General features: G+C 36.8%; 1 protein-coding gene across 1 annotated transcript in view; it reads left to right on the top strand.

Annotated features, from left to right (window-relative positions):
- The window catches only part of B3GNTL1 (UDP-GlcNAc:betaGal beta-1,3-N-acetylglucosaminyltransferase-like 1), a 129,797-nt gene that overhangs the window by 93,328 nt on the left and 18,746 nt on the right, over positions 1–17,723 (top strand). Inside the window, exons 7-8 of the mRNA XM_010579428.1 lie at positions 5,833–5,957; positions 15,567–15,702. Of these exons, the coding sequence (XP_010577730.1) occupies positions 5,833–5,957; positions 15,567–15,702 (261 nt within the window). The remainder of the gene's footprint in view (positions 1–5,832; positions 5,958–15,566; positions 15,703–17,723) is intronic.

Genomic DNA, 17,723 nt, shown 5'->3' with positions numbered 1-17,723 from the left:
TGCCACACTTGTTTCTTTCTCTAGAGTTTTACCACAACTTGGTCCCTAATTTCCTGTCACCTCTGTATTTAACCTTCCTTTTTAAGCGTATGAAAACTAAAAATGGAGTGACAGCCTTAAAGTTCTAAACTAATCTCAAAGTGTAAACAGGGGGAAATTATTCTTAATGAGCCCCAGATGGAATAGCGTATTATAAGCCACTGGCCTCTATGAATAGAAACTGTGGCTCCGAACAAAGCGTCTGGAGCTGTTTTGATCTATTTTTGTGATAAAAGGTCACAAAAAACACAAATTGAGCAGTTGTCAAAATACCCTTTGGTGCACAGGAGACTGTAGCACATGTTGCAAAGCTCTAAGGTAACTTTGTAGGCTATTAGGTGCTGACTAACACATTTTTCCATTTTTCTCTGCCAGAGCGCACAAATGTCATTCCCTCCAGAAAGGCAAGCAGTTACAATAATGCCTGAAAGGTAAAAGGCTAAGTAGGAGTTTGGTTTTTTGGAACATGAATTAAAAAATGGTCAGTCTATCAAATAACCTATCAAGGTGCCTAGGGAAGAATCTGGATAAAACACAGGCACTAATGGTTTTGGCTTGGTATAGTTAAGGCTGAACAGCGATCAATATTTGATCTAAAAAGGAAGGAAACAGTGGTGGAGCCAATGATTACGTATACTTTATAAGCTCTTTAAAAATATACCCCATACCCCATGTCTAATGACATTTTTTGCTAGTCTGTTATTAAATATCATTTAGAATTTACCACCTCCCTTCCATTTGACTTCCCCATCATCTTTGTTTAACTGAATTTCTCTGTGCCAGTACATTTGGATGAAAGCAATCTTTTGGAGTTTCCTCTAAGCTGTGTTATTTCCCAAACAATGAAGTAAATGTTTCAGGCTTCAGGTCTTATAACCAAGGCAAAATGATGTAAAGACATGATTTGGATGGGTGCCAAAAAGTGAAGTGACAGATCTGCAGAAAGAGAGACTTAAGAATTTCTTGGGTAATCCTGAAGAGAAGCTATTAATAGCTATTCAATATGGAGTCAGCCTGTGGTTAGTCTGCTTGCATACCTCTGGTTGACTATTCTAAAGGAAGTTAAACTAAGGAGTATTTTCAATTAACAATAATTTCTCCTTGAAATAAGTAATTTCAATGAGAAGTTGTTCATTACAAAAGAAAAATACAATTGACATGTAATATAAAACTTGTCTTCAGGGAAAGACGAAGGATGGATAATTCTTGATAAATTAGTTCAGTTCCTAATTTTTTTCACCTTTACATTTAAATTGGAGAAGAGCTGCAATATCTTATTTAGTTTTAGCTTCCAGCAGCTTAGTAGCCATTCCTGATCAGCAGCACACTTTGAACAGCATTTGTTGGTGAGTAAGAGTGTTTAATGTCTGGCAGAACAGCATTTGTTTCTAAGGCAGGGGTACTTCCTTTAAAATAGGGTGTCTTTTGTGTTCGCTTCCATCCAGCCAACAGCTCAGTGTGTGTTATTTCTGCAAGTCCAAGATTTAGCTCAAGACTTTGAGGAAATGCTGTGGGGCAGCTCTTGGCATACATATTTTTAAAAAAACCAAACAAACTTACTTTGATTTTTTTTTTTTTTTTTTTTTTTTTTTACTCAACACCTCTGCTTTGTTGCTAAATTAGTTTAGATTTTTTTCTTCCTGTTTAATCTTAGGTGTTGTAATGCACACCATTTGATCTGCTTTTTATGCAACTCTATTGTAATATTAATACTGAAATGTTTTTCTTTTTTAATGAATGTCCTAAAATGTGCAGTATGAAATGAGTTTAAAAAATAGCAATGAAACAAACTCTTTCCAAAGTCCTGTAAGAAACAGAATAGTACAGAATCAAAAGTTACTTCCTTTTTGATTCATTCTTTCCATTCACCAGTATTAGGCTCTTCTGAGGAATTAAAGCAATTTGGCTTATTCTGTCCAACAATTACCCTGATGTTGCTGTCTGGTTTGCAAAAAGCGTACCAAGTTAGAGCCCAATTTTCCATGATGCCTGTGATCAAGAGGAAGGGTTAAACTTTTCCAGAACTGAAGGGTTTTTTCATGTGTGGATAGATTTACTTTCCTTGTCTTGTTTGTCATTGCTTCTTGTTAAAAATGCATGTATTCTTGAAATATAAAACATTGTGTTAGATTTCCCATTTTCACTAGTTAGATTGCCCTGCATAGGCTAAATGTCCACTGGTTTTGCTTACAAGGATCTGCCACCTGTACTACAGTGCCTGTCAGCTGGAAGAGGACAGGGGAAGACTACATGTCAAAGATGTTTGAGAAGAAGGCTGAATGGAGGGAAAAGAGATGGATGAGGAAGTTGAGTCAGCCTGGTTCTGTGGCAGAATCAATCTCCTGTATTAGGTTTAGCAGTAAAAGGCAGCCCTTATATTGTCTATGTGCCTGTACAGCCTAATGGTAAGTTCTGTCCAAGTGACCAAAAGAAGACTTCTGTCAGCCTAAAGTTCTGCAGTGGTTACTGTTGGTCGCCCCAGGGCTACAACATGATCTTTCACCAGGTGTTACTAGTTACAGCATTGCACAAAGGGCCACTCTTACGTTAAAAGTCCCCCCAAAATTGCTCATCAGTATCTTCATCCCTACTGATGCTCCTCACCATTACTGATGGTGGAGCTGCAAAAATTGTAGCCAGCATTGCTTGTTGTAGTGGTAGGTGGCTTGCACCTCCTTGCCAAATACATATGTTGAGGACACTGTAGTTGGAGTACTGTTTCAGGCACAGTGATCTAGGATGGAGAAACAGTGAGCAATGAGAAGATAAGAGAAGAATGTTTAGTTTGGTCCCTGAACAAGGAATTAGTTGAATTCAAGTTAGGTTCTGCTTGACATCCGATTGTGTACTCAAAATCAATCCCCTCATCTATACAGCCAACCATCAGCACAGCAAGTGATACCTGCCCAAAATACTGGGTAAACACAAATCCTTCACCTCTTTAGTAGTATGTTAAAGAAGCTGATGATTTTGCATATGGTTAGTGCATGCTGGTTAGAACAGAGCAGGTGTAGGCGGTGTTTTTCACTAGGAGTTGTAATCAGCAGCTGATGAGCACAACCGTGAGTGAGGCAGGCCAGTCCCTTAATGCACCACAGCATATAGGGTTGGGTTTTGCCTATAATGTGGAAAATCCTGTATATAGTCCAGTAACATGTAAACTGTGCAATTTAGTTGCATTTATTAATGCTGAAAACTATTTATGTGGTAACCTATTGCTGAAATGCTGGATTGTTAATTGATACTTTTAGCTTTGGATATTAATTTTCCAAAAATACATTAAAATATCCCTTTAGTGGTTAAACAGCTTTTTCTTTGAAAGTTATGTTGTTTGACAAAGATTCCTGGTGTTTAAAATGCCATCTGGATCCAATAATATGTCTCAATTGGGAAGAAACTCTTGTATTGCAACAAACTTACACGCTCAAGAGCCATAGGAAGTCCCATCCCTGCAGGATCTGTAACACAGTCAACATCTTTCCTCCCCTGAAAAATGCATGGCAGTGCTGCTCCTTTGTAATGTGAGAGGCCACTGCTGAGCAACACAAGGCACCTGCTCATTCCTAGGAGTGAGTGTACTTTATTTCAAAGTACTTCTGCCAGTTAAAGTAAAAGAGCACTCAGAACCAAGCAGCATTTTGAAAGATCCTTTTACTTTTGTAGTAACTCTCTTTTTTAATATACATATTAATGGTTATCTTGAATAATGTAAAAATGCTTACCCAAAAGAAAATGAATTGCAGATATGTATGTGATGTAATCATATATGTGAATCAAAATATGATTACTGCAGTAAGCTGATATGTGCTACAAAATTTGTGCCCTGTCTGACACAGTCTAGTCTGTGACTGGAAAAGAGAAAAAGGTTTAAACTTTGCTGCTGACTCTCAGTATTTCCATTAAAGTCCAGAATAAGAAAAAAGATAGAAAGGGCTACAAGAAAAATTGAAAGAATTTGAGTTTGTGTTTTTCGTATATTCTTGATGACTGTGTCTGCTACTCCAACTTCCCCCAGATTTCTTTTGTGACTTTCAAAGTTGGTTCATATAAAGCATAAATTGTATGAAGTTCTCTAAAAGTTTTCTTCTTCATCGCAGCTCTTAAACTAGCAGTCAGACAAATATCTACAAAGACAAACAATAGCTACAGATAAGCTGCCCTTAGCAAGCAGTCAGATCAGAATCCATTTTATTCGGAATCTGAGAGTGTGGCCCAATTCAGGGTCTTAAATCAATCTATCATATAGTGGAGTCTGGAGCTACAAAGTACAGAGCTTGATGTGGTTCTGATTTCTCCCAAGATACTTATGTTCAACTGAGTGTTTTGGATTTGTTTTCCAGGGTTCAAAGCTTTTTTTGTCTCATTTCCCTTCCCCTCCCCACACCCCCTTGGCTGCTCAGTCTGGTGGGTATGAGAAGCAGCCACTGAACTGTATTGCTCTTGTAAGTAGAAGGCCAGAAGAAACCACAGAGGGATTCTGTGTCCAGCAGTTTAATTAGAGAATCTCCTTTTCTTAATTATGGAAGAAACTCAGAAGCTGTGGTAATGGGGAAAAAAATCTTTTTTTTTTTTTTTTTTTAAACTTACGCTCATACTGTTTTTCTGTGTTGTAATAGAATACCTAAAGTTGAGGTTTATGCCCCTGTTATTCATGTATGTGATATTGCCTACAGAAAGGAATGTATTTCAGTATCTTTCTCTTCTTTTACTTTTCCTTCTCATCTTTGTCATGTTAACTTCCAGGTTTTTATTGATTCGACACTTAAATATTTTATTTGGCCCACCTGGTTCTATATAGCAGAGATCTTTAGCCTGATAAAATCATGGGGCCTTTTAAACACTGGGTTGGAGGAAAGAAAAATCTGTATTTAAACATAGAAAAATTAAATGTTCTAGCCATTATTTGAAGAAGTTGCACCATTGCAAAATGTAAATAGATGCTACTTTTTTACCTTCAGTATAGGGCTGTATCTTTAAAGGTGGGTTTATGCTTTTGTATGCTATGATGTGTAATTGAATACTATGTGCCATAAGATTGCCCTTCTGACACTATGTCTGGCATGAAGATTTTCTGATTTTTAGGTGGGAAATGTTGCATGTGATCATGAAATCTCTAATATTTCCTAGAGCCTGATACATTCACAATTCTAGGAGCTTTTTTTTCTTGCAGTGTTTCAGCAGTATGCTTGCAATCACATTAGGAAGAATGTACCATGGAAATAAGTTACAAGGAAAAAAAAAAAAGTTTTGTTTTCAGACATCGCCCTATTCTGAGGTTGTTTTTATTAAGGTGTCTTATTATGGGGCTTGATTTACCTTCCCTAAGTAGAGACCAATATACATATTTGTATGGCAACCAAAGAAAGAACGATAATTCTAGTAAAATGAAAAAACACTCTTCTGAAGTCACTGATCCCTTTCAGTAAACTATTTGGTTACGTGGCACTTCAGGCTTCATAAACTGTTCAGCAGCTGGGTTTCTTTCTTTTGGGACTAACCTGTACCAAGCTTTATGTCCTTGTCAATATGAGATGATGTTTATTTTTCCACCTTTGTCCTTGTGGTCAGCTGTACTTAGTTTTTAAATAGCACTGCTTGCTTTTTAATAGCTTTATCTTTTCTAGAGATATGTTTATTTAATGACCCATTAGATATTTTCATGGAGACATACAGAAATAATATGAATAAAATTATGTTAAAGCTTATTCATTTGGCTGAAAAATAAAATGTGTCTTCAGATGTAACTATGAATACTGGTCACTTCCTGGTTTGAAATAGCTGCTTCTCTTCCAGGGTGTTCCAGAAGATTTGTTGTTTTTTTATAAACATATCCAAAAGGGTGGTGAAGTCTTTCGAGTAAACCATTGCCTCCTGCTGTACCGTTACCATCCACAGGCTGCAACTCATTCCGTCCTAGAGTAAGTTGCATTTTTGGTAGAACTTAAAAATTAGCTTCGCCTTGAATGATTAGCAGCGAAGATGCTTAATCTCTTCAAGACATCACACAGCAAAATAATTACCTAGTGTTGTGTGTGTCTGTTTTAAAAAAAAAGGCTAAAAAGCAAGCATAACATAATATGTTGGTAGTATCCTCTTTTCATGCTGGAAGGTTAGTTTTCTGTTTGTTCTTGCTATAATTTTGCTTTTGAGTAACATACTGTAATGCTGGAATTGAAATTATGAATTGAAATCTTTCATTTGCATACTGTTGCCTGTACACTATCTGTGTACCTGTGTTAATGATTTAGTGAGGCAGGGGTGGGGTGGGGGCACTTTAACATTTGACAAATAGAAATTCTATGTAATTGTTTTGTCTTTGCAACTGTTTTTTGAAGTAATTTCACAATAGGTATTGTAAGAGCAATGAAGCATTTTGGGGACTGCATTACAGCAGTACTGTTTTCTCAACTTCCAGTTACCATTCCTTTGGCTGAGACTGTAACTGATCACATGAGATCTCGTAATCTGCCTGAATAACGTCTCTGGTTATCTAAAGCATCTGAGTTTCTTACCCTTAAAGCAGATTAAGAATACTTTCTATGATTATGTATCTTATCTGCTGAACATGGCAAAAGCAAGCAGTGAAGCAGTAGTTTCTTCAATACTTTGAACATGATTGCAAGAATGTGTTTGAAAGATATCCTAGTGGTGAGTTTTTAATTAGGATTTTTGATATGTGAGGTTTTGATTCTCATATTTTTTTGCCATGTGAACCATAATGTAAAAAATATTTTTTTAATTTTAAAGCTTAATTTCAAAATGAACTGTCTCAATTTTAAAAAAGTAAACAAAAACTTGCAATACCAACAAAAACCATCTTTTGAAAAAGACAATAAAACCTAAACCTTTCATCTGATAATGTGCTACATTTACATATATTATTTTCCTATTTTAAAAGGTCTAGACCATATAAATCAGATAATAAGGTTTGAAAAATACCTGAGGATGTTTAGGAGTAATTATCTCAGGTGCTCCCTTGTAAGCTGTTGCCTACTGCTTTTACAGTGCTGGTCTACCCTTAAAGAAAATGTTACACTGTTAATTGCGGATTCCTCTGTGTGCTCATTGTACGCATCAAAGGTGTTCTTCGTGATCAGAAGTCCTGCAAGCTGAGCCAAAGTTGTTTCTTTCTCTTATGGATTGACATTAATAACAAGTTACGCAAGTTTTACTGTACTTTAGGAGTCCCAAACCAGAATCACAGTGGTAATTAAGTAAGCTGTTTTCTTACTGATTAATGATATAAATACACTTTTCAGTCAGTCCTATTTGTATGGCTTTGTAGAACTGACTAGTAAAACTAAACATTTTTATGTGCATTTTAGTTGTATATCACTATATTATTGTATTACTGTAAATACTATAGTATGTTAGCATAAATATCGTGCTCATGGTTAATGTCACTATAGATCTTTATAAATACATATATATATGTATGCATGTGTATATAAAATCGTTTTACTCTGAACAGTCATTCCAAACAAGTAGAAGGTATTCTTCAGATTTTGCAAACAAATATGAGGTAAATTATTTTCCTTTTTATTGGTGTTTAAATGTAAGGGGTTTTTTTTCTCTTTTAGTGTGTGATCATTTTGGCAGTTAGTTACAAACTTTTCAGCCATGCATCATGGGATGCTAGAACTCGTGGAAGTCTGTTGCTTGTATCTGTGGGAAAACATCTTATTCTTGGAAATGAGTTTGTTTTGAATTTACTGCAAGCTGTTGCTTATTCAGATCTACAAGGTTGTGTGGCACAAGGACCCTGAATTACAACATACTGTGAGAATGTGGAAATACTGTAAGCTGTTTCAGATGTGCAGTTTGCATGTCCAAATTGGCGCCTTTCTTGTCTTATTCTAAGGAGTCAGGCTAGCCATTCTTCCTGTTGGCTTTTTGCTGGTACTACTGTTAATAACATTTTGTGTGAACTTTCAAATACGAGGTTGTGTAACATCTCTTCTTATTGGCTTGTTCCCCTGTTTGTTGCCTAAGTTGTGAAGGGCTGGCCAGCATTTGTTTCTAGAGACCAAGGTGTGCATTGAGCAAAAAGAGATTGATGGACTCATCACAGAGGTTTAAGGTTATAATTTAAATTGGGTCTTCTCTAATTTGTCTTTTGGTCACCCAACCTTATTTAATGCGTATTCTACATTTTCTAGAAGTGTCGTCCTGTGTTGTTGCTGTGTCCCGTTCCCCCCCCCCTTTTTTTTGTGTGATGTGTGTTGTTTGAGCAGTTTTCTGTGGCATTTTGCCTTTCACCATTGGCCTGTGTTGTTTTTGAATTTTCAGAGTTAGCCTACACCTGGATTTGGAAGTAGTAACTCACCAACCAGATTAATATCTTGTCTGAGATCAAAATGATGCTTGTAGGAATGTTGCTTTATTATTTTTTTAACAGTTTATGCCTAGTTTCAGTCTTAAAAAATAGAGCTGGTTAGTAGGACTTGTTTATGCAAAGATGCGTGATTCAATCTTTTCAGCAAAGACAAAATTTGCTCATAGCCTATTATGGGCTGCTTTCAGTTTATACGAGTGTCTTTCATTACTGTTCAGGGAAAAAAATGCCTGATTTTGCATTTTCAGACTTCCTAAAATATATATAAAACTACTTGGCAAGCGACATTTAGGTTTTTTTATTTAGTATGTATAATTGTAAACAGTAATGATTTTTTGGTCATTTTGTATGATTAGTATCCTTCTGGAACAAATATCTGGAGGTGAAAGTATCTGTGAAGCAGGAAACAAAATCTTATTTGCATTCTCCCTTACCCTGGAGGCATCAGACTGCGTTATTAAATGTTTTGGGTGTGTGACAGAATCTAAATGCAGTATGGTGTCTATATTTAGATTTCATTAGGTGCATACAGAAATATAAATGTTCTCATTGTAATTTCATCTAAAGTCTGTGATGGATACCTGCTAAATGTGAATGAGCAATACAAGTTTTGAGAAACTTCTCTTCAGCAAGGAATTTACAACACAAAATCCCACATATTGTATCTCTTAGATCTAAATCTTTTTATCTCACATTACAGCTTGTATCCTAGGGCTGTGTGTACTTTGTGCTACATAGCTACATTATACTGATTTGATACAATATCAGAGCTGGTTTTTTAGTGAGAAGTACTGTAGTAAGAAAGTTTGGTGTATAATAAAAACATTGTAAAATTCTTAGATTTTTATCTTGCCAAAGGGGAGAAAAAGGAACTGTAGATAAAACAAGGTACCTCATTGAAAGATAAAAGTCAGCTTGGAACAAGATGAGCAATAAAACATTGTATTTGTCTTTAGGTAGTGCTGCTCATGAAGACAGGCAGTTGGGGCAGGTAGCTAATTCTGTAGCAGTTTACAAGCTTTTGGTCAAGAGAAATTTAATATACGCAGAAAATAAGGTTTGTACCTTCCATCTGAGATTCAGGCGATTCCCTTTTATGCAGGAAATGTAAAGTGTACTTACAAGGCTTACAGTACTTTCATATGCTGTGTATTCGGAATGAGTATAATATTTTAAGAGCTTGTTCTGCAGAAATAACCAAAATTACGTAATCTATTGAAACCATCTGGTTTCAGGCACTAGAAGCTTCCAGTGTCATCTAAGCGAAGGGGAACAGGCACTTAGTCTGAAACACACATTTGGTTGTTTTAGAGGTACTCTAAGGCATGGGTCTCATATCACTGATGAGTGCAGGAATGCCTGCTTCATTTCCTGCAAAAACATATGCATCCAAAAATAGGCAGGAGAGAGGAAGAACGTAACGTATTCCTGTACAACTGCAATAAAGATGAGGTCAACTGCATTTTTATCTTCTATGCTCGCATTTGGCACTTCAATTAAACATGAAAACTAATGACCTCATTAGATTCTTGAAAAGTAAATGGCATTAACATTGATAGTCTCTGTCTTTCTTAATAAGCCTTTCATGAAAAATAGGCCACAATGCAAACCATGCCTCAGTTAATGACCCATGACCTGAAGATGAACTCAGACATTAATAGAACCTATTAACAGTGTAGCTGTAATAACTCAGTGGGACGATATAGTCCAGCAATTAATAAGTTCACATGAAGTTCAACAGAACAACAACAACAAAAAAAATCAGTTTATTCACCAGTATGGTCAAGGTTCAAATGGGATTAATTTCTGAATTTCCTGTGGATTGTAAGGACCTTGAATTCTGTCTGCAAAGCTAGCTATAAAGAATCTGTTCTTTCAGCTCTCACTGTGATGAAAAAGTTCTCTGTTCTTCCATCTCTGGATTATCTATCAGGTGAGATTCACCTATAATATAGAACTCCCTTATCCTGGCATGAATGAAAAACCACTGGAAGAGGCTGTTCGCTTGAATAGCTCCTCTTCCTGTCTGGTGTTACCTGAGCAGCGTGCGGGACCAATGTATATAGAAAAGGTCAGATTTATAGTATTACTGTGGATGGTAATCAATGCCTAAAATCCCAGTACTGTTTAGGATATTGGGCTTGTATTTGTGCATTTCTCAAGTACTTGTACATCTGTCTTTGCTCTGTTGATTCACTTATGTAGCCTCACTGGGGGAAGGAGGGGAAAGGCAGTGAAACAATATGGCGAGGTTTAACTGAGCTCAGACATTAAATCATATAGCTTTTATTGTCACATTATCTTTCATTTCAAAATAGGAGTGGAGCAGATGTTTCTTGACTCCTGTATTCAGTCAGTAGGTCACCACACATTTTAACAGAGCTCCATTGTTATATTACTTGGGTGGATGGTATGGCAATAACTGCTTGGGACTGAGGAACACACTTTGTAGTCATTCTCACCCACTGCATGAATACCCTCATTTCACTCCTGCAGAATTTTGGCTCCTCTTCTTCCTTCCAGGCTACATAACTGATGAGTATTGAGGGGCCATGGCAAGTGAGATCTTAGGAAAATCACGTAAGCCTGGAGAATGATTTTCCAAGTAGAAAAATGTATACTTATAACATTTCTTTTGTAAAGTAAAGAAGTGACAAGAAAATGAAAGAAACGTGAAAAATAATATACTTCAAGAATTTTGGTCAAAGAGGAGTATTAGGATGTGGGAACAAACTTCTGCGGTCAGAAGACTTTGTATCCCCCTTCTGGCTGAGGAAAATCTTGTTAACTGAATACAGGCTGGGAAATCATACTAAAGGCTACTGGGAAACGGCTTGCTTTAATCCCTTCTGACATGGGTAGGAAAAGCAGCCTTGATTTGGGGTGATGCAGACTAATAATACCTCCTAGTTTTTGCTGGTGGCTATGAATATGTAATAACGCAAAATCTGAAAATAGCTGTGAGAATCGTCTGAGTAGTGGTTTGTACAACTTCTAGATCGTTTCAGGCATTTTCTTTAATCATCCTTTGCACGTTGCTACAGTTCCCCTCTGTTGCACCTGCACTGGCTCTTAAAGGATGGGAAAATGGCATTCCCTCATCCCTCAAGGCAGGAATCCCAGTTATCTCTTCTGGAAACATCAAAAAAAGTGGCAAATTAGGTGAACCGGAAACCTGAAGGGGATAACTGAAACTCTCTTTTGACACTCCATAAGCTACCTTTTGCTTCAACGTGTGAGATACATTGTTAGCGCAGAGCAAGTTTTCACAAAGATTGAGTCTGTGATTGTCACTCTAAACCTCAGTCACAAATTCTCCCCTCAGTTCTGTATTTATCTGATGATCTCGGCTTGCACTGTTAAAGTATTTCAAGGTTAACTCAAGACTGCAAATTGTTCAGTGTAACTTAAAATTTTCATTAAAAAGGGCCCACACAATATTGTGGCATGGGGGATGTGATTTTTAAATTCTTCTCTGTGAGCATTTTCATGAGAATGCCTCATAGTGTTGCAAACAAAAAATCACAAGTGCTGGGGTATATTGGTTTCATTTTCACAACCCAAAATAGGTATTTAAGAAAGCCATTTATTGGTGCTTAAATGAAGCTGTCTGACAACATTGAACAGTGATCCGATTAATTTGGAGTTTAATAACTTCCATATCCTTTTATTTCTGAATGCAATTCCCTTACATACTTTCCCTACTTGCATTTCTCAATATAGCATTCATAGATAAGATTGGGTCAGTAAATCTGCTTCAGTCTGATATCTTTGTGGAAGATTGGTCTGCTTGAATTTTACCTCTATAGGGCCTTCTGTGGAATATAGGCACCCATCACCTAGACAGCAAATGTATACTGTCTGGAAGCAATCAATACTGAGTGTACTGGGACATCTCCATGACAAATAGAAACATTTTCTGTGCGCCTGGATGTAGATTCCATTGTTTGCCATACAATTAGAAGTTGATAATTCTTTCTGTGCCTTGTAAGGTTCCCTGTTTTTCTGTTAGCTTTCTTAACTTGCCTGTGTCACTCAAGTCAACAGAACAGATTCTGAAGTACCTCTGGAATGTAATGGTTATCCTTCTGAAGTCACATTTCAAAGTAAAATCAGTTTTAAAACCTCTCCATTTACGTGTAAAGCAATAATCTTCCTTTTTAGAAGGTAGCAGAAGCTCTAAAATTTCCAGTAAAGTGATCCTGGAAAAATACTTGACCTTCATATTTCTTTCCTTTAACTTTACTTCTGGGAATGTAGTATGCTCTAATGAACATGGAAAAAGGCAAGTGTCAAAGGATGCCAGCAGCAGCTAAAGCTTTGCAGCAGGAATGCAGCTTGTGGTTGCATTAGAAGAGATTTGCAATCAAATCCAAGATTTTTTTTTCCCTCCATTAGTTGAAGTGCTGGTGCATGGCCGTCGTCCTCAAAACAGTGTGGAAATTTTATATGGAGTAGCTGTTCTTCTTGGGTGCGTTTATTTGCGTGTGAAGTTCTTTCCAAGTTATCACGCCACGATCAATGATGAAGTGCTAAGCAGGATTTGGCTGTGCTCAAAAATTGCATACTGAAGTGAAGTGGGCTCTTGGAGCTAACTAATAATCCCAGCAAGAATCCATATGCCTTAGTACTATGAGGGTTGCATGTTTTTCAAACCGTAACTCAGGGCTGTGAAGGAATGATGCAAATAAAAACACAAAATTCCTATCATTAAAATATTAGGAAGGTTTGGTAACAAACTTTTGGGAACAAATTAGGTTACCTGTTAACCTCAAATGTTATGTTTGTACCTCAGAGGTATACTTCGTAAGAATAATTTGGAATAGTAATTTGTATCTGTTACAGAGCTTTGTGAAATTTGATAATCTGTTATAAGAAGGAAAAATCTGAAAACATTTCATAGAAATCAGATGTTACTGTAATGCCAGATCATCAGACATCTCTAGCGATCATACTCATGTATTTTACAGTTTTGTAATAGAACCAAAATTGGTGTAATGCATGCAGGATTATCCATAATCAGAGCTGCAACTAGGAGACAGAGCAGACTGTCAGTCATTCTCATCAGTGAATGAATAGCATAGCTGTAGCAGCTCCTGTACCTGACTATCCACCCACCTGGGCAGTTTAGATCCTTAACATCAAGGAAACTTGAATGGATTTTGATTTTTCTATAAATTCGCAACCTGCACTTTCAGACCAGAAGTAGCTTAATGTAGCTGCCCCATGATAACCTGTGCTGACTCATGAGTCAAAAGCTTATTTGAAGCAGAAGTAGTAACATATTCTTTGAGTATTTCAGTGTTTAAATTCCATACCAACTTGATGGAGTCAGGAGACTGTGGGGCTCAAAGTTGAACTGTGAAGAAGGTATATATTAGGAAAAAATATGTGCTTCCCAAGACAAAGAAAACCATAGGCAGCTTTAGGATCTCACAGGAAAATTACTAGTTTTTTTCTGTTAATGCTTTAACTAATTTCTGCATCTGATTTCTTGGATCACAAGATGTATTACAAGTTCTAGAACAAGTTGTAACAATTATTATAAAGTGTATTGTGTTCTGTCATGATAAAGCAGATGGAAAAACCTATTTGAAGAAATGCTTTCAGAAAGGAAAGACAATTAGGTGTTTATCAGAATTTCCTATGAAAGAAATTTTCAACTCAGAGTGCCTTGTTCAAGAGATGTAGATTAGGAAGATTTGTCCATCAAGCCGTAAATTGAGGATATCAATTTATTGTTTCTAGAAAATTGTTTATTAAGTATGAGATAGGCTCCTAGTTAATGAATACTAAATGAACGCTAGACATGAAACAGGTGTTCTTAACAGCAGGCAGTTTTATTTAAACCATTGTAAATTATGTAGTCTTATATATTGCATTATAGGGTGGGAATTGCTATTTTAAAAGCATACCTGATTGAAAGCAATAGGAAATGTGTGGACGTGCACATGTACACACACACACACGAAAAAAGTTGTAGTTGTCAAAGTGAATTTGGCAGTTGGGAGGAATGGTCCATGAACAAAATTCTTTCCTTGGAGTTGTCTTCTGTTTCCGAGAACCTTTCTTTAACTTGTTGAAGATCTCAGCGGGTCTTCAGTATTTACAGATGTTAGGTGTTCCCTTGTTACTGGTTCTGAAGCCATGGGGTTCATAATTTGGTGTTAGTCTCACAGTTGTTTACCTCAACTATGTGGCTTAAATTATATTGTGGAACTTATTACAAACATGAAGACATGAAGGTGTAATTGGACACAGACATCTGTCAGCTTGCTTTGTTTCTAAAGCATGTTTTAAGGAGTTTTATGAGGCATACCACTTCTTCCAAAAAAGAAAAATAATTTCCACTGCTCTTTGTTTCTAGTAATGCTATTTGTTTTAAAAGTAGTCTTCAAATAAAGGCACAGCCACATTCATGTCACTGCTGAATAATACTTTGGAACCTTTAAAATTAAATCACTCTTCTGTGGTCTAAAATGTGTGTGTGCACATTCCTAAGTGTGAATCGTGTGTAACAGACGGTAGTTTCAGTGTTGTGTGTGACTTTGCAGTTCAGTGATCATCTCTTGCTGTATGGGTGTCCACTGATTCGGACTTGCTGAAGATTTGAGTCGAATACCACAACGTAAATGGACTTTCATTGTAGCATTGGGCTGTATATTTGGGTGAATTGGAGTCCTGAATTTGTGAGATTTCAACTTTGCATTGACAAAGGAGAATGAATGCATGGGCAGATGGAACATGAAGTGGTCATCTTGGATTTAAGGGATAGTTTGCCTGTACGCACTGCAGGGTCATAGAGCAGTTCATACGGTGAGTACAGGTATGGGCAAACAGTGTATTGGTGGGCACTTGGAGTTGTTGGTATTGAATTTGATTACCATAGCCACAGTTTTTCATCTTCTTGTGATCTTCTGTTAGGGTTCTTGAAAATAATAGTGGTTTAGCTACAGCTTCAAATCTATCCTAATGATTTTTGTCTGAGAACTTCCACAAAATGTCTTTTTTTCTAGCAACAGTTTACATTTCTCTTGGAAATTTCTAGTATAATGTTTTGGTGTGATTTTGTTGTATCATGTGTGAATCAGTTTGGTCAGCTTTAGGTGTATGTGAGTATGTACATATGCATATATGTATATAATGCTAGAAGTTTTAGGGATCAAAATCCACCTTTTTTCTAACTCTCCAGGGGAACCATCTGGAATCACCGAGTCAGGTTTCTCGAAGACAGAGTCCTGAGCTCCTGGACATCATTCACCATTTGGAATGCAGGCAAGCAAGGCAAGAAGCTCTACAGAAGCTTGTCACCAGCTAATCGGAAAAAGGTGAGCTAGTAAGAGGGGGTAATATCTGTACAAAATCACTTTCTTCTCTTTCATATGCCTCCTTGCTTCTTCTAACATAATGTAGCAAAATTCTCATAAGATATTTTGTCCCCAAAGTACTAGTTGATTAATATAAATTGGAGAAATTCTTAATATTCTGCATAATGTATTTCTTCTTTTCAAATGCTATATTACTTTTTTTAGAGCATATGGTGTGTATGTAGTGCTGTGTATGCATCCATGTTCCTGCTTGCTGGTGACTAAGCATAGTAATAGGTTATACGCACTATATAACTGTTTATGGCCTGCTACTCTGTAACTAGCCATGTAGTAGCCAGGTACCCAAGGTGAGTAGATGAGTAGACTAACTCTTTATTTGGATGGTATAATACTAAACTACCTTGTCCAGAATTATTCATATGTGGATAAAATTTGCCCAGTTCCTAAGTGGATACTGGACAGGTCGCTATCGGATGCTGATCAACCTGATTTGTATTATGAGGACTAGTTGTAGTGTAACTCCCTTTTGAAAAGCTTGATTGTTTAAAAATAGGAGTGGGGTGCGGGGTGAACAGGCAAGTAGAAGCTCTTGAACATGACTATCCAATTTACAATCAGTTGAAAATGTGGAGGTTACTTATGTTTGGCAATGGCAGATATTTCTCAGGACAGATTTGTCTTAGAGTTTAACTTTTATAGCATTTTCTTTTGTGTAATAACTTTTTGTTAGATAAAGGCTTTAGGGCTAATGTCAAATGGCTGTTTCTTATCAAGAGCCACAGAACATTCATTTTATTACCGAATGTGTTTTCTTTTCTTGAAAATATGGATGGGAAGACAAAATGACAAATATATATGTAAACCTGATTAATGTTGTGGCCCTCAGACCACACACATATGAAAAAAAGAAAGGAAGAAATTTGTATACTCATAGTTGAAATTACTGAATAGACATGGGAGACACTCATACAGTAAATACACAACACAAGAATTGAACCTGAATTTCCTGCTCGATACTCCATGCCACCCCTCTTTCACTGCCATCACGTGGTAGTGGGTGAAGTGTATGAAGAAAGAAGATTAAATGCTATGTGTCTCCAATCAGTTACTTCATTCAAAGAGGACAGAACTGTCCATTAAATGTATTGAGTTATCTTGGTCATGCGGTGCAGTGTACACATGACTTTGGGGGGTTTATGAAAATGTTCTCTTTTGTTAGTATTTTGCATAGCACTTTGTGACTTCCACTAACTTTCTAGCAACCATTGCACTTTTCTGTGTGCAAAATTATGAGAATTAGAAAATAAGTTCCAAGGGAAGAGATGGCAGCTCATCTGGTAGATTTTTGAGATGTTACGGAAAAAATAGACTATGTTGTTTTTGTAGCAGTGTCTCACCATCTTAGGTGTTAGGGGTTTTTTGGTTTTGTTTTGTTTTCTAGCTTTTGTGTGCCAAGCCAAAATGGAGATTGATATTAAGATAGAACACCTCTCTAGCTTTGGGTTACATTTGCCACCTACTTCTATAGGTGACTCATTTAGGACTTCACATCCTGTTCAGCAAACACAATGATAATTTGAAGATGTCACTGCAGAGATGATAAAAAGGGCAAGAGAAATATTATTATATTGGTGGGGTTTTGCCATTTTTCTGCCAGAGAACCAAAGCTTACCTCTCCTTCAGTAAGGAACAACCTTCATTCCCCGCTGTGCTAGCACTGACAGTGTGGTTCTAATTAACTGGATCTTGACGTTCTTTCCAGCTGACCTTTACATAACGTTTGCTTTGGCAGTGTTGCAGGCCATGATACTATTTTGCTTCTGTCAAGGTTACAATTGCACATATTACAGTATGCTTTAGTTTGATAGTGAAATATTGCATTGAGCATTAACCCATTAATTACTGGATACCAGACACATTTAGCAAGCTTACATGCCAGATGCAATTGCACATGCCAAGTATGGCTCATTTTGCAAATGTACTGCAGAAAACTACTGCTAAAATGCAGGCACAGTCTGATC

This window comes from Haliaeetus leucocephalus, unplaced genomic scaffold (genome assembly GCF_000737465.1).
Source record: "Haliaeetus leucocephalus isolate CR32 unplaced genomic scaffold, Haliaeetus_leucocephalus-4.0 Scaffold657, whole genome shotgun sequence".
Lineage (NCBI taxonomy): Eukaryota > Metazoa > Chordata > Aves > Accipitriformes > Accipitridae > Haliaeetus > Haliaeetus leucocephalus.
Note: the sequence above shows the minus strand (reverse complement) of the source record. Positions and strands in the feature narration are given on the sequence as shown.